Source organism: Rhinolophus hipposideros (genome assembly GCF_964194185.1).
Source record: "Rhinolophus hipposideros genome assembly, chromosome: 6".
Lineage (NCBI taxonomy): Eukaryota > Metazoa > Chordata > Mammalia > Chiroptera > Rhinolophidae > Rhinolophus > Rhinolophus hipposideros.
The window spans coordinates 92,075,692-92,101,010 of NC_138052.1; the positions used below are offsets into that span (position 1 = coordinate 92,075,692).

At 36.5% G+C, this 25,319-nt stretch overlaps 1 protein-coding gene across 12 annotated transcripts in view; it reads right to left on the reverse strand.

The window, feature by feature from the left end:
• The window catches only part of SPHKAP (SPHK1 interactor, AKAP domain containing), a 123,755-nt gene that overhangs the window by 94,770 nt on the left and 3,666 nt on the right, over positions 1-25,319 (reverse strand). For 7 of the 12 annotated variants that reach the window (XM_081052821.1, XM_081052813.1, XM_081052818.1 and 4 more), the window contains 2 exons: positions 14,752-14,830; positions 2,206-2,311 (listed from right to left, as the gene is read on the reverse strand). In XM_081052821.1, the coding sequence (XP_080908947.1) occupies positions 2,206-2,311; positions 14,752-14,830 (185 nt within the window). The remainder of the gene's footprint in view (positions 1-2,205; positions 2,312-14,751; positions 14,831-25,319) is intronic. The other 5 variants (XM_081052820.1, XM_081052817.1, XM_081052815.1 and 2 more) reach the window with 1 other exon arrangement.

Here is a 25,319-nt window from a genome sequence, read left to right on the forward strand (position 1 = left end):
ACCCGTGTTTTATTTCTTCCACCAGGTAATTAGCAATATGTCAGTTCTGATAGAAGGCTTGATGGGGAAGATGAAACTATTCCATGAAATGAGTTTGGGGAATTACCAGTAGATTTCATTTACCTCCGTTACTCTTATTGGAGGTTGATTGACTGTGAAGAGAGGTGACTCAACTGGACAGCCTTACTGTTTCTAAGATACAGCTGTCCTGGTTCTTTTTGCCTCTGTTGGACAGAACATACATTCTAAGTGCATTTATGAACATATAGATCCTCACTTCCTCAGTCCCAGTATCTGTGATTAACAAGATCAGTTAATTTGTAATCAGTAATTATTTAAAAAAGCTTGTAGTAATAAAATAAAATCAGTAATTATTTAAATCAGCTTGTAGTAATAAAATAAAGGCATTAAATCCTTCAATAGTCAATGTCGTTTCATTGAGGGCCTATGTTCTAGATACAAAGAAGAAAACATTGGTGAGTTACCGTTTTGAAGGGAAGAAAAACTATTAGAGCCCTCATGGTATATGACAAGCGGCATAGATGGCTACTAAATTGTCTTTAAATGCAATCCTTATGTACGCCTAAGAGAATTTTTGAAATGAAAGAAATGCACTGTGAAATGAGAAAAGTGTTGCCAGTACACAAAGGTGTTGACATCTGCATCTCTTGACAGAGAGATGGAAGCAGCACTTTAGGAAGAAGCACTTCCTAAAGGTGGTTGGATATTCTCTTCCTTCTTTCAGACCTTAATCATACTCCGAAGTTCAAATTAAAACCCACTTCCCCACTGAAGGTTATTGTTTATTGCAGGCCCAAGGTCTGGTCTCTATTCTTAGCTTTTAATACCCATAATACTAGTTTTTCTCCTTATTTATACTATCCTGACTTATTACTCTACAGTTATATAATTATTTTTTAACTTTTGAAATATTCTTTGACTTTTCACATGAGACCAGTATTATCTCCCAAACTACAAAATACATTCTTTAAGAGTTGGAGACCATTTATGATTTATCCTTATATCTCTCTCCAAGAGCTTACAGAATTTTGACTGTATTTAGGTAGGCCATATTAAATTGCCAAAATTTGGTCAGTTTTGACCTGTAAAAAGGCAATTTCATATGGTTCAACCTACTAATAGCTGTTCTAGAAATAATTGTAGAAAGAATGGGATTATATTTAAAACTTTAAATCCTTATTTGTAAATATACTGTAAATATGCAATATATATGCACTGATGAAGTCCTTTAGAGTAGATGATTGAGTTTTGGGTTAAATTTTTTAAGCAGACATCCAGTCTTAAGCATTTCTTCCAGCATCTTCTAGACCTGATTTTTAAGGAAATGAATATGACTCCTGCTTTTCCAGGGAAATATACATGATGATTATATATATATATATATATATATATATATATATATATATGTATATACATATATATGTTTAGTAACAGAATTTGTCTTAATTTACATCTTTAAGTATTTTTTTTATACTTTAGTTTTTTTAAGATAATAAATCAAATAATCCAGTATGGTTTCCTTTAACTCTGGATGAGAAGAAACACATTCTCCTCTAGAATTCAGCATCAAATAGTGACAAAAGCATTAGGTAGAGAATTGGGCGTTTTGCTTTAAATTTCTGGGCCATAAGTTGAATTGGCTGGGAAAAAAAAGGTCATTAAATTAGATGATTTTATGTTGTTCAAATGACAGCTTCCTGCAAATGTCTGAAAGCAATATTCATCAGTTTTAAAGTCTATATTCTAGAAAATGTAATTTTGTTTCTCCTAATAAGTAAGCCAAGCACTGTACCCTTCTCTTTAAGAAAATGTCAAAAGGAGAACAGCCATGAGTTTTTCTTAGACACAGACTTAGGGGCTTAATATGATAAGGTGAGCCATTCAAAACCTATGAAGACTTTTCTGAATGGAGATCCAAGAAGCTGTTAACCACGGGCTACATTTGGGAAGAGGTTGGGGTTGAGGTGCTGTGATCCCGGAGACTTAGAATTCTCAAGTCCTATCTTCCTGAAGTGCTTGAGATTTCTGATTATTTCCTGAATTACATTTTTTTAAATGTCATCATGGGTAATCCAGGCAAGCAAATTGTGAACTATCTGTTTTTCTTTCTGTTTAGTTTGCAAAGTCAAACTAAACTAGTGTTCAAGTTCAAGGTGAGAAGAGGGGGGCGTCAGGCGAGGTTACCTTCTTACAGGCGGTGATGGAGCTCCCCAGGCTGCTTCCCGAGCTGCCGCTGGCGACGCCCTGCTGCGGGGTCGAAACCTCACACATCAGCGGTGACTCCGGGTTGCTATTTATGCCCCAAAACACAAAAGAGAACACATTCCAGTGAGTCATCTCTTTATTCAGAAAGAAAGAAGCACATTCGGGTTTATCAAAATCATCTTTTTAGATTGTGCTGGGCGCTGCAACTCCTCCCTGGGGATATTGACATTTCTGTGTTGGCTTCACTTTTGTGATTGACGGAACCAGTATGAACTATTTTATTGGGAATCTAAAACTGCAAACGCTGCCTACATGGATGCAATGCATCTGCCTGACTTCTAGCTCTGCTAACAACTCTTCTTAAGCAGTTTTAAAGCCCAAATAACATCTTTCTGATTGCCACGTCAGTTCCGCTCAGCCAAAAACAACACATAAAAAAATTACTCACTTTATTTTTCAAAATGAGAGGGAAAATAATTTTAATCAGGAGGCAGGATGGTACCACAAAAAGAGTATGGATTTTTGAAAACACAAATTATGTCTTTTTTTAATTAAAATATATTTAACATATAATATTGTGTAAATGTAAGGTGTACAACATGTTAATTATTCCAACCACTAAAAAGAAATGATCGTTATGCAATCAGGTCTTCTTTTTATCATTTCTATGGCTGGAGGCAGTATCTTAACTTCTCTGCCTCTAAAATTCTAGACTTTATATCCCTTTCCCCTATTTTCTCTGCCCATTTCTGGTAGGCTCGACTATATTCATGGCTGTATAAGTATTTTAAAAGAGTTAAAATTATTTCTACATCCTTAAGATATGTTGAAAATTGAAATTATTACCAAACCTGCTGTTCATGATATGACTGGGGATTTTAAACTGAGCTCAGTTTAAATGCAAAAAGCCCTCTGAATCTTAAGGATTTCTAAATATTTCTACTCTGAAAATATAATTTAGGATTTAAAAAGGTACTGATATCTCAAGTCTACACATTTTATTTTTGTTGTTGTTGACCACATAGAACATGTATAATTCATTAAAATACATTTTTAAAAAAATCTGATCTAATGATTCCCTATGTAATTATCAACCCAACACATGGAATTTTTCTCTTAAAAGAAGTCCATGTGGATTGGTTAAACAAGCAATGTATTTCTAACTAATATGTATCCCTCATGTTTTAAGTTCTAATGAGTCAATTTCCATTGCTTTGTAATTAGCCATAAGTCAAGCAGTGCATGAATATAGACTATATAGAATATAGTCTGTTAGTATTTCTGTTATTAATTGCTATGAATGACATTTTAAAAAATGACTTCTGCTGATGCTATGCAACATAATGAATTCAGGTAAAAATTTCACAAAGTAATTCAAAGAAAATCTGTTTTGTTTTAAATTTATATATATGTGTATATATATATATATATTTTTTTTTTTCTGAGTAATTGCCACATTGAGAACTAAAGTGAGTCTAATTTAAATGAAAGGATAGCACTTACGTTATCTTTGCTTAACTGAGAAAAAGGTGGCGGAAAGAAGGAAGGAAGGAAGGAAGGAAGGAAGGAAGGAAGGAAGGAAGGAAGGAAAGAAGAAAAGGAGGAAAGGAGGGAAGGAAGGAAAGAAGGAAGGAAGGAAAGAAGGCAGGAAGGAAGGAAGGAAGGAAAGAAGGAAGGAAGAAAAAAAGAAGGAAGGAGGGAAGGAGGAACTATGCTGCCTAGCTTTCTGGGTCTGGCTCTTCATTTATAAATGAAATGTTTTGGAGCCAAATCAGTGGTACTCCCTAGCTCTAAAAGTCACTTGCAAAATATCCCTGAAGGCCTGAGTTTCTAGCTTTATTTATTTTTTTTAAAGATTTTATTGGGGAAGGGGAACAGGACTTTATTGGGGAACAGTGTGTACTTCCAGGCCTTTTTTTTCCAAGTCTTATTTTTGCAGGTTTCCAACAATGTGGGAACTTTTTAAGCTGCCACGTAAGTGTGACTGGAACTCAAACGTAACAGCAGATGACCCTCTGAATGCTTTCTTGACCATAAGACAGTTTGGCTTTTACCCAAACACCAAATAGATTATCATTGTGAGTTTCCACATCTTTTACATATGATAGACCATGCTAACTTTTGTCTGCAATAACTTAGCTCATGAGTCAAGGAAATCATATATTATTCTTTGTAAGAGCCAGTCAAGTCCCTGTATGCAGGAGTTCAAGGAGATGAGCTGAAAAGTCCACAGAGAGACATGTCCTCTTGTTACTGTGTCCCCTAGACAGCTCTGATGAGCTAAAGAACTTCCACCTAGGCCGCAACAGGACTTATGTCCATTATTTGGCCATCTCCCATGTTTCTACAGGGTTAGCAATCCTGGGAGTGGGCAGTAGACTGGCTGAGAAGTAAGGCTGAGACAGACCTGATATAAAACAAAATGGAAACAGCTTCAACAATCTCTGATCTCTGTAGAAGGGAATCTCATTTAACTAGGGCAGAGTTAGGTAGGTCCAAAATCAGGGGGTGATGGGAACACAGAGAAAAGGAAAAGATCACCCATGGAAATTCCTTGTTTTCCCATAAAGCACATTGTATGTGACTGCAAGAAGACAAGGTGCTATAATAATTGTTATACACGAAAAAGTTGAAGAAATACTGAGCTAGTCTAGTGGAAGGGAGAAAAGACAAGTCTACCCACTTATAGTTTGGTATGGAAGCCCTTCTGCCTATAAGATGATTATGAGATCCTAGCTGGAAATGAAGGAGAGAAGGGAGATTTGAAAGTGTTGCTTGCCTGCAGGGCTCACTCTGTTTGTGCTAATGCTAAGCCTGTATGGCATTTAATAAAATAATTTAAAAAATACATATGTATGCATATGCTTATTGTTGTGAGAATTAAATGACGCAGCAGAGTCACACAGTGGAACTAAAAGTTGCGTTACCTGACAAACGTGATGCAAGTCCAGTGCACCAATATTCAGAGCGAATACATCTTCGAGTGTCCAGAAACACATTATAAATCAATTCAATGATGCCTACTATCCAAAACTCTATGTAGAGAGGCGTGCCTTTGAACCATGTGACCGGTGTGAATTTCCAGTAGGGGACTTGACAACACAGCCCAATCTCTCCCCACACCTTTGGAATGGAGATGGAATTTTTAGTGTATTTGCAAAGACGCTGTCCTTGGTCTCCAGAGAAGACCATTGGCTGCTACAGGATGAGGCAGAGATGGCAGCAACATAAAACTTTGCATTTATTAAAATGAGTCTGAATTGACATTAAAAGAACTGCTGTCAAAATTCAGTGCAGTCTCATAGCTTGCTCCTAATGGATATGGCTGCAAGTTCTTCCCTGGGACATTTTCCTTTGATTTTGACAAGAGTTGACAATATTTATTAAGCACATCCTTTCAGATTGGTTTCATGCTGAAACTGCTAAATGGGTTTCAGCGAGGAAGTAGATCAAGGTGGAAAAGACAGTACAAAAGCAGAATTTGAAGTAGTGACTTTAAAAATATTATGGGGGTGGGAAGCAGTCTCCCTTATAGAAACGTCCTGTATGAGTAAGGGGCTGAGTTGCATGAGTTGCAATCCTGCATGATTCATGCAGTGTGAATAAGTAGGTCAGCGTCAGTAGTAAAAAGGGTTTGGGAATATTCAGCTACTTCCTCAGAGAGAAATGTCTAGTGCCTGGAAATTAAGTTCTCTGTATGTATGTTGCTACTCAAAGTTTGGTCTGTGAATCTGCAGTGCTGGGAATTTGTTAGACACCCAGGAACTCAGGTCCGTCCCTGGAACTATTGAATCAGTCTGCATTTTGACAGTAAACTCAGGAGACTCATGTACTTATTAAAGCTTAAGAAGCACTTTTTGACACTAAATCAAATACACATTTTCATTTATCCTTGGGCCTTTGCACATGATTGTATTTCTTTTAGGATCACCCTTCCCAACCCCACTCCTTCCCGGGTAACTCCTACTCTGTCCTTTGAGTCTCCACTTATAAATCACCTCTGTACTTCCCTTTTTCCCTCCTTTTCCCACCTCCCTCCAATGCCCCATGCAAACACAAAAACACACTCTTACCTCTCCCCCACCTCCATATTTCCACTCTCAGCCTAACGCAAGAAGTGAGATAGACACTTTGTATGTTCCTACAGCACCCGGAACCATGTCCGGTTTCAGCAATTGTCAAAATGGCACATAAGTTTGTAACATTTGTCTCTCCCTGTAGGCTCTAAGTACTGAAAGAGCAGGGACCCTTTAGGACCTTAGAACAGTGTTGGGCAGTGAAGGATTCATCTATATTAGAGGAGTTAGTTCTTCACTTTCTGAGTATCCTGGTTGACCTGAAAAGATTATGCACAAAAGTGTGTTCAAAATTCAATGCTAAGTTTTCTGCAGTGGTGACAGATGGTGAGATAAGCCACATCTGAGGACATAATTTAAAGAATTTCCTCAGATAGTTCTGAGGCAAAGGAATCCTGATGCTATTGTTGTTAACATGTGAAGTAAACACAGTGTGAAGTTCAACAATTTTAACATATTCTGAAAGATAATATTTGTTCTCATCTTCTCCCCCACTTAAAGAATCCTTTTAATAAGATGTAGTAATTAGCATTGATTTGATTTTCTCAGTCCTATTAAGAAGATCTGCTCTTGAGCTTTATTCGAAATCCCTTAATCTCAGCACTGGAAAAAAAAAAAAGCTCACATCTATCAGAAAAGATCTTGAGCAAGGATTTGAATTGCTCTGTATATCATTAATTTAATAACATATTCCAACGAAGAGTTTAGAAGATTTAAAAGTACACGTTCCCATGGCTCAAAATAAAAGTTTGTTATAGGGAAATGTCCTTATTTCATCCTCAGCTAAAGAGATTAATTTGTTATATGAAACCCTGCGGTTTAGGTCAGTCTTTCAAAAACTAATTTGTTTTAAAAATCATGTGATGTGTTAGTTTCTCTTACCTTCATCTTCTGACCAATCTACTGACAAGACTCCCTCCTTGACCAAACTTTAGTCAGGCTCTTCCAAACCTTCTTTTCAATGAGATCTTGATCTTAATTGACCTTGTCCTGATGAGCCCAGTTTTAGCAAAGAGTTCTGCTAAGTCGGTTTAGCAAAGAATCCCCACACTCTTGATCGCTGCCTAAGTTCCTTATCCTTCAACCTTGATATCTAAGTCCTAGATCAGCTTTTCCCAAGCATCCTGTTAGGCCATTTTAGCAGGGAATACCCTACCACTGATATTTCCTCTTATGTAGTAGTTTTCCATCCACTAACCCCTTCCCTCTTCCCATTGGCTATAAATTCCCATTTGTCTCTGTTGTATTTGGAGTTGAGCTAGTTATATGCTGACATCTATCTCCCCTACTGCACTAGTTCAAATAAAATTTGGCTTACATTTTTAAAAAGTGCATGGAAACAAAAGTTTTCTTTTACACTGTGTACTCATCTGGTCCTTCTCTGGTTTATCTCCTAGGTAAGAAGTCAGAAATTTAGTCCTTTTTTTTTTTTTTCCACTTCTATACTCATGATTTTCTTTTCTAGGTTGGAGACATCCGAAAGTGATTTTCTTATGTCGTCCATGCAAATTAAATATGTCATCAGTTCACCAGTGGCTAAAACACTTATAAATCCTCATTAATTCGGTAGATTTTAGTAAACTTTTCAGAAGGAACAGCTATCCAAACCTTAAAAATATTTACAAACCATAACTACATGTACTATTTCAATATTTAAAGGCAGCTGAATAACTGTTGAATGGTGAATTCCAGACTTTTCAATCTCTTGGATCAGTAAAATAACAATAATAATAACATTATAAAGTGGCCAGCCTTTTATTTTCCCAAGTAAGGACATTAAAAAAAAAAATTCCTTTGTTACCTCTGCTCTCACGATAATTCTTCAAATAAAGGACAATTTTTGTTACAATGTAACAAAAACTATGATATATTATCTAAGAATGAAGGGCATTTCTTTTTAAGAAAAAATTGTTGACAAATTTCACTATCATTTTTGTCCTCACATCAGTGACAATGTCGCTGCAGATCTGTTTGTGTACTTTTTGTGAGGCACTATTAAATAACAATAAAGTATAAAAAGCTCATTCATTAGTAACCATAAACAAGGGGCTCATTCGTGGCAGAAAGAGTGGCCTCAAATTAGCTGTACTTTAATTCAGTCTTGATTGTTGAAAGAAAACCCACATGATTATAGCATTGTTACTTCATTTGAGAAATAATTTATAAACACTAATGGCTAGTAATTTCCCTATTTTGAGTACTAGTTGTGCTGAAATCTTTTATCCTGAAAAATTATATTGAATATTGTTCAGTGGAGACTTTTTCATTCAGGCAACTACCAAATCTATCAGATATATCCAGTGAAACATAAACCCTTTGTAAGTAGACATTATGTAAAATAACTAGATTATAATAGGAAAAAACAATCAAATAGTAAACTTCTTAATATAAGGGCTGTACTATAGAACAGTTATTAGTAATTACATATAGAATATGTCATATATAATATAATATGATATTCATGGAACAATCTTCTGTGTGTCAGATGCTATGCTTTGCACATCTGTATATTATCTCTGAGTCAAGATTTAATGGCAAGTAATGTCCTCATGAATTTAATCACTATTATAGAGTTTATTATTTTGGGGCCTTTAAAAGCTGTTTCATAATCTCAGGCTTCACCATGACCCCAAGAAATAAGTTTGAAACTATGACTCCTTGTTCAGAAAAGAGGGTCAAGTAAGAAAACATGATAACTTAGCTTTTTATTTTTATTTTATGAGGCTTACGGGAAAAATTTTAAGACTCAAAAATATTACTTAAAGTAAGGAAAAAAGTACACATCTCTCTTGCTAAGTTAGAGTTGCATGAGTATGTATATTTATACATGAAGACCATTAGATGCTTACTATTGAATTATTTCTCCCTAAGTTGCTTTACTTATTTTTTAAAAAGTTTTAGGTGTATATTTGTTTGAATGATCAAAACTCATTAGGTCACTGCATTCTGCTGCATCTAGACTTTAGCTCAGAATGTATGTTACAGTAAGCACCTCAGCTCCCAACTATTTCTGTTCTTCCGCCAAACCACCTAGGCAACTTCTTCACTCTGTTATACAGTCTTCTTTATATTGCTTCTAACAAAAATGAATGTCACTTAATGCATAGCAAGTGTTTAGCATGCTATAAAGTATTTTTACATAGTCACTTAATTATAACCCTTTTATAAATGAAAAAAATATCAAGGATTAAAAGTTAATATACATCTAAGGTTATATCACTGGTAGGTAACCAATCTGAGATTTGACCTGCTTCCCTTAACGCTATACCATGTTATGTTCCACTGTAACCTCTAACATTCTTTCTAATGCTTCTATGACCATGACATATAAATGAGTCCTCATGTAGACAAATCCCAGTGCTTTGGCATTTGAGAAATGTTCAGGTTTCCACTCTACCACTTACTAGCTGGATCAAATTAAACGTGTTAAAAAAAATTAAAAAAAAAATTAAACGTGTTACTCAAACTTCTCTAAACCTTAGTTTCCTCATCTGTAAAATGCAGATTATAATAGAAGTTTCATCAGGGAACTGTGCTGGTGGTTAAATGGGATTATCCTTGTAAAGTGGTAACATAGTGCTGGCATAAGAAAAGCACTCAATATTAAATTAAGAAATGATACCCTGCTAAGCCCTATAAATTTATTTGCTTTTAAGAGTTTCTGTGTTAGATTTTCAACACATTTTGATATTAAATTAAGCATAATACATGCAGACCTTTTGAATAAATACTTGTTATGGTGACATTTCTCTTATCAGTTCTGAGACCTGGTTTTCTAAAATATATACAGTAAAAATTTCCATACTTACATTGACTCGACTATTATCATAAGTTTGTAAAATGAAGAATAATTAAGGCATTTTAAAATCTAAGATAACACAGAATTCATTCAGTCTTAAACAGTAAAGATGTGGCCTGTTCAGGCTCACAGTTTTATATCTGTCAACATGGGAATATAGCCAGATAATTAAAGCAAAGCCCCAAAGCTTACCGAAGTCTCATCTGACATTGATGAAAATCTGAATTGACAGTGTTTTGCAAGGAAAGTAGTTGTATTGCGAAAATAGTACTTAATTGGAAAAAATTATTCAGATTATTTTACCAAATACAAGAATGATTTTCCTAGGGTATTGTATATTCCTCTGTGTTTCTGTTTGCCTCCTTACTTTTCTTGGCAAAGCTTTTCTTCCAGAGATGCTGGAGGCTCCACAGAAGTTCCACAGAGAGTTAGGCTTCTGTGGAGTCTCTGCTTCAACTATCCCATCATCACAACATGTGAGTGAATTAAAGCAATGTTATTGGAGGGAAGAAAAGAAATGGGATCCTGGCTCGAACTTTGTGTGTTGGTCATTTACATTTAAAATCAGTTGGCATAATGACGGTGAAGGGGAATAAAAGACAAAAGATAAGAAATGTAGGTGTGTGTGAAAAATATGGGCATGAGTCATTCTGATGTGTCTAGTGATGGTTGTAGAGTGTGGATTTTTGGAAATCTTTGTTGATAAATGAGTGAGGGGATTTTGTGGGTCTCTTAAGTTAGAAAAATTGACCTGTTATTTTGTCAATCAACATAATGTGTGATATTTTACATGTTGCTTTGATGAGTATACATTTATATGACTTTTGTGAAAAATAATCTGGACATGCTTTTCACAACTCTTATTTACGTGTGCCTGTCACTTACTAATGCCCTTTTATAGGAATCTAGAGGACAGACACCAAAATAAAGACTTACATACCGAGATAGTCAACTCAATATTACTAACAGAAAAAACAAACTGAAAAGGAACAGAATATTCACCAATCAGTATATCAATGGAGTGAGAATGGCAGGTGCTCAGATGGTGCCCCTCCCCCCTAAAAATGGCCTGGGGAAAATGCTCTCTTGTTGAATGAACACTGTTGAATACAAAAGAATACTATAGCTATTGACATAGGTGTCATTCCTTTAAAAGGTAAGATTAATCAGGTCATTTCTGTGCTTAAAACCTTCCAATAGCTCTGCATTTCACTTGAAGTAAAATTGTTTAGTTTGTTGCCGTAAACTAACTACAAGGCACTACCTGCATGCGAGTCACCTCTGGGACCTTGTTGGATCAATGAGCTAATTAAAACATAAATGCCTGCATAGCTTCAGGTGTATAAAAAAACATATGAAAATGTTAAGAGCTGTTATCTTTGGATAATGGGGTTGTTTCTAACGTTTTCTTTCTTGTTCCTTTCTATATTTTCTAAATTCTCTCCACTGAGCATGTATTTGTGTGTGTGTGTGTGTGTGTGTGTGTGTGTGTGTGTGACTTGAAAAAGATCTTTAAAATACGTGATCTCTGTGTTGGAAATCTAGTGCTTATGAAAAAAAATTGCAAATGCAAAATTCTATTATAATGACAGCTATAAGGAATTTCCCTGATTATTAAATAATTTTTTCCTTCAAAATCATACAAAATGTGCAGTCCTCATATAGGTAACCCTTGGGTGATGAGTTCTCGTGGGTCCCACCACAGGTAGCAGGCAACCCGGCTGCTACGGTGAAAGTGGACTGATGTGACTGGTAGTGGAGATAAAACCAACCCACCCAGCAAATGCTGCCTTAAATCAAAGGTTAACTTCCCACGGCAAAGCCTTACTGCTGCCACAGAAGAATCCTTTATCAGATAATTGTCTCTGAGCCTACATCTTGCTTTCCTTAGATCTCTGGGGGATAAGTCTGTTGGATGATTTCATAGCTGCCTATGCAGACAACTGGCAAGTGGAATTAAACTTGCACAATCCAGTGGATTGAGACTTGGCTTAGATCAATGAGACTTGGCTTAGATCAAGAGCAGAGGCTCCTGGAAGCTGCTGGGTGGAGTTATTGGCACAGTTTAAAACAACATCATCACACCACAAAGTAGCCCTTGCTCTTCTGACAGGAAGGATGCCAACGCTAATCGCTTCATTTTTCTTAAACTACCTTCATGGTTTCCGGAATTTTATTGAGCTCTTTATTATGTGTATTAGCTTATGTTTAAGTGTCCAAAACCTATAGGAAGCTTTTCAAGAAAAGCTACAACAGCACTCAGTGTTTTGCAATGGGGTTTGATGAATATTTCTTTAGAAAAGGGCAGGGGCCATAACCTTGTCCAGACATTTTGGGAAGCATGCTAGAATTTAATGAATGGCTCTTCTAAATGTACCTGGGGTTTGTATTATTGCAACGAGAGATTCTTTCCCCATAGTCCAATTTACTTAATTCCCTGTCAAGAATGCATTTTCATTTTATGATTTTAAAAAGTAGAGCTTGTTAAAGGTCATTTAAAATAGAGGTATAGTTTTACATTAAAAACATTTAGCAATGACAGTATAAACAGAATTTATTAACTGAGAACTATATTGACCTATATGGTGTTAAAATATTTTAAATTAGTGGCCAACATGTGAAAACTGGAAGAATGCACCCCAAAATTCTGAGTTTTTCTTTTCTCCTAAAACACTGAAATCAGGCTACTCTAGGTAATAACTGGCAGACTTGGGGCCTCTTTAAGTTCAGCGTGCTTTGTGAGTCTATTGCATTCATTTTTGGTATAAGTGCTGATCTGGAAAATAATTTGATTAAGCGACCTCCAAATAACAGAGGTCCCTGACATTTTAAAAATTTGCTTTGCATTTTGAAATAAAGCGCTTTGGCACATAATTTTATTCGGGTTGGTAGAGAGCTTTTCTGCTGTCATAGCAGACGTTTTCATAAGCTATCCAGCAAGCTATTTATACAACTAGTAGATAATTGGACTTATTTTCTTCTTTGAGACACCATCTGTGGAAATCACAATTTAGTAAATGTATCTTTACCTATCAATGTTACTATGTATCAATCTCCATCTTAAGGCATACTGGTATTTCATACTGAAAGAAAAGGGATTTCACAGTCTAGCTGGGGTTGAATTGAAATTGCTAGATTTTATTTCCAGGTTTGTTATTTAGTTTTTGAGGTGAAAAAGAACATCTGATTCACTACTGAACGCCCAAGATAGTTAGTATAATGCCTACCAATTAATCATTGACCAATAAATATGGTAGGGTTCATAAATGGCATATCTTAAAAATTTTAATGTTTCTATTTAAGTGTCAGAAAAAAGTAAGGGCAATCTTTTCAATTCTAATTCTGTGCTTTTGTCTGTGAGAGTCTACAGTCTTGAGATACAAATGTTAGTGAAACTATCAGATAGCTAGAAATAATCCACTATACGTAGAACTGCCATTTTTTTAAATCAACACAAAATTCATGTAAATCATAATTGTAGTATTTGAAACCGGTAGAATGAACATCCACACATTAAACAAATATGGAATATGAAAAACCTAGCAGTTAATATAAACAAGTCAAAATTAAAAAATAATTTCTTATTCCACCTGAGGTGAAAATATTACCGTGTGCTGGAAGTCAGAAAACTTGGATTTGTGTCCCAACCGTCACTATTACTGGTTTGACCTTGGGAAAGTTGCTTAATCTCCCCAAGTCTCAGTTTCTTCATCTATTAAATAGGACCAATACTATTTACTTTGCAAGATTTGTTGTTGAAGGGAGAGAATCTCAGTCAATAGTAACAGACACACTTCATTGAGCACCACTCTGCCCCAGTCGTTGTGACAGGACCTATACATTTGTCACTTCAAATCCTCATAGCATCACAATAGACAAGGTGCTACGGTATTAGCCTATTATGTTCATAAGGAGACTGACACTCAGAGCTTAGGAATTGCTCAGTTACACAGTTAATGTAGGATCTGAAACTAGATAAACTTGACCCCAGTCTGTGCTCTTGCCCATATGCCCTGATGTATTCCTATAGCAATACCGCTTGCTTTTGTCACGTGCTAACTTAAGAACAATTTTTCTTTGGGGTGCCCCATTTTACGGGGACTCTGGGGCTCAAAGAAGAGCAATGTAGACAAGGGGTAAAGGGTACCATGAGGAGATGTCTCTGGTTGCTTCACCAGGTTAAATGGCTACTCCTGTTGAGAGAAGACGACAACTTGAGTTGTTGAGAAGCATCACCAAAAGCACTGCCAGGGCCAAGGCCTCCATGGAAATGGAACCGAAAAACATACTCCTTTTGTGATGCCAGGGATGAGGCTAGCTCTGTCTAATTAAGAATTTCTGCCATGTATCTAATCTTGATGCTGAATCCCTGACTAATACCGTAGAGTCATTTAAACTAAAAGAACTTTGCGGACCCTGAAGGGAAGGGACACAGACAGGGTCCAACTTCACAGTAAAAGTAGGTAAGGTGCACAACAAACACAATCTGCGGTTTAGTGGGAGTGATACCGTAAACCAGGAAGCCTGTAAAGTTGGAGTCAAAATCTGAGGGTTGGGAACCCAGGGGCTCATGGGGTGCTGGGATGTAACGGGAGGCCCTGGTCATGACGTGGCCGTACAATCCCCTGGACCCTACACCCCACAACCCACCTGGAGTCCTGGGAGTGTCTCCTGGCGGGCAAGGCAGCAGAGAGGCAGGTAGGTGAGTTTGGTTCAACTACCCACATGGCTGATGGAGAGGGTCACAGCCACAATAAAGGAGTTACAAGCACCAGCGGATGTGGAGAGGAAGCAGGAGAGGAGAAGGAGGGCAGTGGGGTAGGGAAGAAAAAAAGAAACAAAAGTTTTAGTATGATTCAAGGAGAAAGACACACTCACAGCAGGCTGTCTTTACAAAGAACAAAATGAGGTAGACGATGAGGTTGTAATAGTTTTAAAAAAAACCCTAACAACGCAGGGAAGGGGTCCAAGATTGCATGTGTAATTTCAGATAGCATCGGATTTGTCTTTTTTTCCAATTTCTTTTTATTTATTTAATTTTAATTTTTTTTTTTTTAAAGTTCATTGGGGTGACAATTGTTAGTAAAGTTACGTAGATTTCAGGTGTGCAATTCTGTAATAGATTTGTGTCTTTGATTGTGCTTCGCATCTTTAATACATCAAAAGGTAATTTACATCTTATAGACAAAAATTTCAGAGCCGCCCAACCTGGTGTCTGGGTGTCTACAGATAAAAAGCTCACTTCGTGCTTCTTGAGCTTAATATTTTTAATACCAAGGTTAATACTGAGAATAGCAGGACAACAGATTTTTGTGGACATTTATTCCAGCTTCTTTGAATGCCTTATCATTAAGTTTTCATACAATACTTACCTGTCAGTGTGCCCTAGTCTTTTTTTTAGTGCAAATCTGTGGTATGTACCTCGAATCATTCTCAAAGGCTATAAAGCCATGATAACTATGAAATAAACAAGAATATCAATATAGTATATATAGTAAAAAGTAAATAAGAAGGAATCAGTGAAATTTTCTTTGCAACTCCTTTGCTGGTAGTCACTGGTACATCATTAGAATTCAAGAAAATTTTACCGTGTGGTGGAAGATACCAGACAGGAACTAAGGCAGTAAAACACCGGAGATATCAAAGAAGATACCTGGAGTGAGTGCCCTGGCTAGAGAACCAGGTGAATGAGCAAACATCTGTGGGCACATAAGATCTCCAATCTGCGTCATTCACTGAGGGTTAAAATTTGGGGGGGAAAGGTCTTGCATGCTTTCTTTAAATTTAGTCCTAGAAAATTCATGTTTATTGATAGCGCATGAATGATTTTTTAAAAATTTTATTTGTCATTATGCAGTGACACATTTAACTTCTGGCAATGCTCTTTTGCTTTCAAGTTCCTTTTGTCTGATAATGACAAGCTATATTAGTTTTCTTTGGTTAGCTATTGCACTGTATATCTGTTTCATCCTTTTTAGTATTTTACCTCTTAAATATGTCTTACCTTCTTTGATTTTTTAAAAAATCCAAATATTAATCTTTGCACTTTGTTTGGAGCCTTTAGTCCACTTACTTTTAATGTAACTGCTGAACTATTTAAGTCCATACCTGCCATGTGACATGTGATTTCATTTTGTCCCAACTCTTCTTTAGTTTCTTTTGCCATTTGGATCAATTAAGTTTTGTCATTTTTTTTTGAGTAGTTAAAAATTATACTCTCTTTTCAATTCATTTAGTAATCCTAGAAAAGATAATATCTACCTTATATTTACCTTAACATATTCTAAAATTAATCAACATCTTTGTACTCCTCGTGACCAATACAAGGAGTTAGAACACTTTAAGCCCAACCAACTCCTACCAACTTGTATTATTGCCTCATATTTTAATTATTTTAACCCCCATAGGGCTTTATTAATGTTATTTTATAAAGTAAATGTTTGCTTAGATTTATTAAATATATAAAATTTCCTTTCTTCTTTCTTCCTTTAGTTATTTTTTGTACCGGTGTCTCACACCTCATATCTAGGATTGCCTTCCTTCTGCCTGAAGTCAATATTCTATCATTTTCTTTGGTGAGAATTAATGTTCCCAGGTTTTGTCTGTAAGAATATATTTATTCTTGGAAGGTATTTTCACTGAGCAGAGAATTCTAACCTGGTGATTATTTTCCTTCACCCATTAAAGATATCACTTCATTATCTCTGGAATCCCACTGTTGCTTTTGTGAGGTCAGCTCTCAATATAATTGTTTCGTTTTTAATGATAATGTATTTTTTCCTGGATTCTTTTAAGATTATTTTTTATCTTTGGTGGCCTGTTTCTATTTAGCTAATAATTTCTTAATATCTTATCAATGCTTTAATTCTTTTAGTAAATTTAAAAGTGTTTTCTTGCAATTTAGGTTATTTTCAGCAAGAGGATGGATGATAACTTTGTTATGTTACTGGAATTAAAATTCATAGGCCTTTCAAAGTTATCTGATGGTGTCAGGAAGGACACACGGAGGGAGGAAAATAGTACCAGTGGGTTTAAAGGTTGACAAAAATGTGGGTAGCAGAAGGGAGGTCTAATAATGTTTATAACCAGAGGGGAGAGACCAAATTAGTAAGAACTGACCCATCTCCTAAAAAGCTTTTCATAAAGAATTGAAGCAATTAGATGGAAAAAGTAGTAGATAATTAAGTGACCCAAGGATATCTAGTTACTCAGACATCTTACACTATAGCAGCAAGCAATAGCAAAGAGAATAATGATAATAATTATTATTATATGCCACCCTTAGAAGTTAAATAACACTGTCTTCATGTTTTATGAAGGTTAATATATTGCTAAAATAGCCACATAGCTTATATTTTTTTAGGGTAGAATTGATTTCAAATCATTCGCTGAACTGTACTTCAAAAAAGCATACTTGGCAGAGTAGATGTCTTGATTTTTAGTTTAGAAAATATGGTCTTAATATATAGTACACAATCTGTTTCATAGAAACAGGCATACTTTAGAGGAAGTTTGCCCCTATACAGTATATCAAGATATCCAGGAAGAGAAAACCCAAAATGTGAATTTATTGATAATCTTATTACACCTTAAATTTTTGTGTTATATATTCATTATAACAATACTTTGTCCTTGCGTTTGTAGATTCCATTTTGCAAAAAAAGCTTAGGTAAGTGACTTGCGTACAGAATGAGATAGGATTTATGCTGCCTCCCTGCCAGATCTAAATTGCTTTCCCCACAAAGAATCTTTACCCTAATGGAAGTTGAGTAGCACAATCCAGTATCTTAGAGAGGCAGGTAGAATGACCAATTTTTATATGACTCTTCACTTGAGTTCAGTTGGCAAAAGTAACTTAAAAATGATCAAGTTTTAGAATGAGAAGCAAAATTGGAGGAAAGAAGCAAACATTTACTTTTTTCTCTCACGAGTTCACTCAACTAAAAAGAAAAGCAAATCAGTGAATTAATAAAAAGACAGACAAAATGTAGATCATTAAATTAAGTCCTAAGCCATAATGACTAAAGACATTGAAATTGCCAAAGAAAAATATATCTGCATTTTTCCACTTCATGAAAAAAAGTACAGGAGCCAAGTCAACATGTAAAACACTGTCAATGGACAAAGAATATCAGGGAGATTTTATATGTGAGGGGAAAATTTTAGTTAAAAGTAATAAAGTTTTAATTTGGGCAGCACTTCAGAAATTGGAATGACCAATACCACTGGCTAGATTATGTCTTTGCACAATTTATAGATAAACTATGTGTAAGCCAGTTATCCATTTACAAGGGTCAGTATTATTTAGCCCCCCAAGAAATGATTTTTCAAAGTGGTATAGCAACATTCCTTCTCTTTGTTCAAGTTCTACTGCTAATCTCAGATGGCTTTCTCGGTACCATTAGCCATTATCAAAGTGTTCAACTGTATTTTCTCACCCAAATTAATTTCAATGATTGAGATTTCACTGACATAGTCTTTTAGATTTAGTTCTCAAAGCTACTTTTGCTCAATCCATTTGCTTTCAGAAGATGAAATCAAGACCTGGAGCTGGCCAGAGTCTCTATTGGAAGGTTAGCAATGAATATTTTCTCCCTCATTCAGGGGTAGTAGCTATTTCTGAGAAACAAATTTGATAGAGTAAGAATCCTTTGCTTTCTTAAGGTAGATGATGAGAATAATTGGCACACAGACCATGAAACATCTATAATCTATATGCAGCTATTCTAATCACAATGCAATATTATGTCACACATACATTACAGCAACTTAAGAATGTTACCACTAAAAAGACCTTAAAGTGCATATATTAATAAATACGTATTTCAGATTTTATTACTCCACAGATTCCCATGTAGCTGAGATTCAAGCAACCCTGACTTGTTCTTGGAAACCACACTTCATCCTTTCTAGGGGAAGCAGAGCTCAGAATTTTCCTGAGACTGAGCAGATGAACGTGTTTCATCATTATTAGGACAAAATAGCCATTGGCACAGCAGGTTGATACCGTTGCCTCATTAGATGCCACTGAGAAAAGTGAACTGAGAGCAGAAAGTAAGCAAATCCATCTAGAGAGATTATGTAAAGAGACTTCCAGGCTGCTCAGTGCCTTAAAACAGTTATTCTCTTATTTCTGCGTGTTCATGAGTGCTGTAAACATTTCTGAAAGAAATCTGTGAATTTAATATTGGTTGCAAATTATAATTGCAAACAGGCAATTATAGAACTTCTACACAAAACAGGCAGAGGGGAAAGCAAAAAACTCAACGTTTAGGGGCCTGTGAACTGTAGCTCAGTGAGGGAAAGCAGCAGGCCATCAGTTTAGTGGCCTGTCCTCGGTACAGTGGGACCGAATGTGACCCATACAGAAGATTGCCATGGTTAGAAACGTCTTCCCTTGTGAAAGATCGAAGTGAAAATATGCCAAGTAAGAGAGCAAGACTCTTACCCCCTTCAAGACTTACTTTGAGATGATTACAATCTTCCCCCATCCTTTCATAGTGTCTACATTGTGATTTCTCACAGAAGCTGACATGTACATCTCGAATGAAGCTACATCCTGATTGGGACAGAATTACAAAGAGGAACCATGAAGAAGCTTTATATCAGTCTTGCTGATGTGTACTGTATGATCTCTTGAACTGCCCTATTCTTCTCCACTGTAGATAGAATGAAACGTATCCTTCCGACCAAAATTGTACATGCAAAGGCTAACATCAATCAATCATCTTACTTATATATGTCAGACATTCTGGTCACTGATTTAGATTTCCTTCTGAGCTTCTCAGTTTCTAAGGCAAGATCTTCTAGAAACATACGAGCATTTACTTTCTTCTGAAATGCTTGATTTAAATGGGATTTCTTCTGACAATGTGTTAGCAGTTCCATCAGCCATGTTGTAAGTAGAAAAAGCAGAAAGAACATAATCCTTTCTAAGCAATCATAAAACCGAGTTGGACTCTGCATTTTTTTCAGTCTTTAAATAAATAGCTACTGAACACCAAGCATTGTGTGAAGTGTCCAGGATTCTGCAGTGAATAAAGCAGACAAAATCCTCACCCTCCCGGAGTTTATGTTGTATTGGAGGACAGAGACAAAAAAGCAACATACAAAAGTAAAATATTTAAGAGATTAAGGAAAATAACATTTGAATATCACTTTTGTAAAGTGAATATTTTCACCTAGGTTGCCTAGCTTTCTCTGCACATAAATCATGAGAATTGGGTGAGCAAACATTAATATGTAAGTAGTTAAATAATTTTGCCAAAGTCACACAGTACATTAAAGAATATGATCTTAAACCCAAATCTTCCAATTCCATGCCATAGAGATCTTCTATTACAGGGGACTGTCTACACAGCTCCAAAAGTAAATTAAATGTTCCCAAAGAATTGTCTGTTGAATAGCATGGGAAGAGAACATCCAAATGGTCTGAAAGATTGAAAATATATCTGAATATTTTAGGGTTCTCCACTCAGCCTCAAAGAAAGTAGGACTCAGTGAAAACAGAATGAGTCCGATAATCAACAGCGCAACACCTGTCTTTCTCTTTTTCTATTTGTTTTTTGTAGAAATTGCTTTCAGAGAAATTCTGAGTCTATTTACCTCATTGCAGGTGCTTCTATTACTCTGACCTATTAATATGGGGGTAAAGAAAGTATTATTTGGGGGAGGAGGCAGTGGAAGAAAGTTAGGGTGCCATGTAGGTCAGGGGTAGCCCACAGAGAACACTGGAATTTGGCTGAGTTAGACTGTTTCATAATTGCTAGGGCAGTCTTCAGTAGAGAGGCTTGGAAATAAACACCTAGGCTGAAATATTTGCACAGACTGTTTAGACAGCCACAGAAGAGCACAGTTGTTTAGTCTGGGTTGAATAACTATGATTCTCAAAAGGAAAGTTACCAAGAAAAACAAGGAACCACAATTTAAATAGTGTTGCTTCTTATTAAGCCATAGTTATTGGCCTGTTGCAAAGTGCATAAGACTGATGTGGAAACATCAGGGGCACAACAGTATGCCCAGTTTAGTGAAGCTAATTACAACCGATGCACTTGCAAAAGGTCAGGAATTACACAGCAGAATGGACACCCCACTCACACATTCGTTTCTTCCATCACTATGCACTAAAGCAAGGCAACAGGAAGACTCGAGCAATTACATGGTGAATTTAATCAGTGTAGATGTACAATGTGGATCATCCAAACAACTTCCTGTTTATTGTCCAAATTGTCCATTACATTATGCATTCTTCACCTACTTTCCTCCTGTTCAGACCTGTGAGGGCTATGTGACAATAAAACACGTACGTGTAAGATACCTGCAATTGCTCTTTAATTTCTTTTTCAGCGTACTTGGGGTTATTTTACCCCTTATGATAGCACCAAGAGGCCAACCACACTCTGCTCCAATTTAGAGGTGGTTAAAATAACCAGGAGTGGGAAGAACCAAAACCAAGTTTCAGGCATGTCCTAGGGAGTATGAAAGATCAAAGTCCAAGAGACTGAATTCTATTGCCAATTTTATAGAGTGAACACGGGGCCCACCAGGAAATAAGGGAACTAGTAAAAGAACCAAAATTCAGGGGAATTAGAGTTGGGAGTGAGAAAAGGCTGTGTAATGGACCATGGGCAATATGGCACCTTTCTTGCATGGGCAGTTGAGAATGTGATAATATGTCCACAAATATGAAGAAGAAGCCCTTGGGAATCCTCTGGGTTGCCTTGTCTATCTGCATGATATGTGGCCCAACTGTTGGGTGTGTTTTGGGATGCCCTTACGTAGCTAGCTTGAAGCTCAAGAAATGCTTTTAAAGTGTCCTCTCAATGACAGTTGCCACTTTTGCATAACCCTCCTCTGGTGGTCCTGTGATCTTGGCTCTCTGTTCCCCTTCCTACCTCTGTCTCCAAGTGTTTGGATAGTGAAATTATAATTAATAAGCAACAATAACAGCTCCCGTTTAGGGAACATTTAAAATTTGCCAGGCACAGGGCTATTTGCTTTATATGTATTATCCTAATTAGGGCTTCCAGCCATCTGCAGCTTGAAAAACTTCAATGACATCCCATTGTTTTTAATATGAAGACCCAGTGGCCCCCAAGGCTTCATGTGGTCTGGCCCCTATCCAACTTTCAGGGCTCACTCTGCTCTTCCTCACTTCCTGCCCTCCAGCCAAACACCAGCAGTAGTTTAAACACTTCATTGCTTTCTGGCCCCAGGACTTTTCCAACTGCTATTCTGACTGCCAGAGGCACTCTTCCTCCAGAGGCCTTCCTTACCTCTCCCATTTCGGTCTTGTCTGTGGTTATATGTTCTCAGGGACTGTGTTCTTTTTCCTTTGGAGCACATGCACCAATTCGCTATATAGCCACTGTTGTTGTTATTTGACTAGTGTCTTTCTGTGCCACTGATATTGAAGGACCATTGCAATGGGACTGGCTTTCTTTGTGTGCAGTATTGCATACAAGCTGATATTATCAGGCATACAGTAAGGGATCAATATCTAAATAAATAAACAAATGAATAAATTTTATTCTTCAAAGGTTTGTATCTTACATTTGACCTCAACTCTCCATAAAGGAGCTAATTTCCAAGGCAGCATGTTTTTTAACCCACCTCAGAGGCATGTGGGACCCATTAGAGGGATCAGTGATTCAGTGGCTATAGGGATTAGGCTGAATTTATCTGACCAAGGTCCTGGTCACTACAGATACTGTCAGAAGACCCATCACAGTTTTAATCCAATTGATGTACTTTCTGCCTTTTAGACATTGAGCAAAATTGTGGTCTTATAGGAAGGGAACAGAAGGAGATCGACACTTTTGGAGGGTCTTTCATCTTCCTGGAACACAATTTGGTATTTTTCATACATTCAATTCAAGATGCTACCTGTGCACTAAAAATAGACTAATAATTGTAAGATGTCTTGAAAATAGAAAGACCTCTGTAATTTTAACTACAATGGAGAATTTCCCCAAAGTTTGAGTTTTTGAAATATGCAGTTGTACCTGCATGACCTCATTAGATAATTTGCTCATCTATGGGTAATGTTTGGGAAAATGGAAAAGATTTTTAGCTGCGCCATTCCCTGGAGAAAATCTGGTAAACATAAAGTCACTGGAAATTGTCCCCCCCCAAAAGATTAGGTGTCTTTGTTATTCATTCGCCAGTTCCTGCAGTTTTCAGTCCATATAAGAAAGCAAATGGACTGTTCTCTAACACTTATTGTCCAGTGAAGGTCCCTCTCTACTTATATTGAGGGTTCATCGCTGTCCACTCCTCAGCACCTTTGGTGGTTGCTGCCTGTGGATGATGTGTGTCATTTATTTAAATAAAACACTAATCAATTGAAATGACAAATCTGGCAGAAGATGTAGGAACCAGAAAAGAGAAGACAATGATGCCACAGGACTCTTTATCACATGTGAAACTATCACTAAATGAGAATGTGAGATCAGTTAATATTAGAAGAAGGTAAAATTGATGGAGGTGATGACATAAGATACTTCAGAAGAGTGTGAAAATCAAAGAATTAAAGGGAGGGTTCGCAAAATTCATGAGGCTGTTGAATACATTTACGGAACCAACACTGTTTTTGATCTCGTGAGAAAAAGAGCCACGTTAACATACAATTTTGAAGGAATAATTAAATATGCTCTTCCAACCCAATCAACACTTAATTCATTATTTTTATTATATAATACATGCTTCCTTTTAAAAAATATTGATAAAATGAAATATTTTATGAATTTTATTATTTTGAAGGATAAATTCCCAAACATGTTAATTTTGTTCACTGTTCAATGACATTTAGTCTTCTTTGTAGTGAATTTACTTTATGTGCCCTTTTCCAGGTTCTAATTATCCTCACAAGGTAAAGATGGCATTCAAGTCACTAGGTTTCCCACTTTCTTTCAAGTAAGAAAACAAACCCTCTTCCACATTTTTTCTCCCACTCCCAAACATCCATACCAGTCCCACATAAACTTCCAGGTTAAAACTTGGACTAGATCTTCACCTTTTCTGCCCCCTTCTATACATATGCAATTGACAGTCACTGCTACAATCAAGGCCATGGCGTTATAAAAAGTTGGAAAAAAAGGGACCTAGAAGATCAGTATGTGCAAGGTGTATGACATTATATCCAGGAGGAGACGGGAGCAACAGGTCAAGCAACTTGCCCAGGCAGTCACAGACATTAATTTCAGAAAAGGATTAAACATCAGGTCTCCCAATATCACATATATCACTTTTTCCCTCTTCCCCTCTTTACAAGTCTTTGTGGCTGTAATTCTCATGCACAGAGTAAAACTCCACTAAAATGAATAGTACTAGACAAAGGTGGCCCCTTGTGAATGAGATGAGTTCCAATAGTTCATTTACAAATTGATTATTCAGTAGCAGATACATAGTTTAGTAAATGAACCATGTGGATGGAGATCAAGACTCCCCAAAAGTGTCAGCACATGAAGTATAGTGTCAATGGTGGGCTTCTGGGCTTTATAATGTTGTTTCTATGGGAATTGCCTTCAGAGTTTCCATCTCTACTCCAGATATGCCTATTGCAGCAATGTGAGATCTACAAATCCTGAACTCTGGAATTTACTTGTTTCTTTCTCTACAGGAAATAGCACATTTTGGGTAGTGTGTCTCGCTGAGAATTATAATTGGGGGACGTAGCCATGTCATCTCTGGTCTGGAAGAGAACATGCATTCCAGGACAGAGAATGAGCAAACAAAGGTTTGGTTAAAATAAACTGACAGGAAATCTAAATCAAAATGCCTTATGTTTTCAAAAGTTCATCTTGGATGATTTTCTCCTTCAAAGTGCCATATAAAAACCTTCTTATTGAAATAGAATCTAGTAAGCCAAACCAAACGAAAAGAACAAAACCATCCAGTATAAAAATATGCAAGTGACTTAGGAAATAACAGAAATCCTCCTTCTTAAACTTCAAATTCAACCTTAGATATGGTCAAGGTGACAAATTGTTTCTGTCTGCAAAAATGGTATTTTCAGCACTTGTAGGTTTTAAAAAATGATCTTGTTTTTAGTCTGTCCCCAGGTGTTCTAATGATATCACTCTTTGTCCAAACTGTGCACCAGAAACTCTTCTCTCCCCCATTTAAAACAATGTGTGGATTTTCATTCAATACCAGAAAAAACCTGAAGCCAGAAGAATTTTGTGGATAATGTAGCTCTGCTCCATACTATTGTGTGG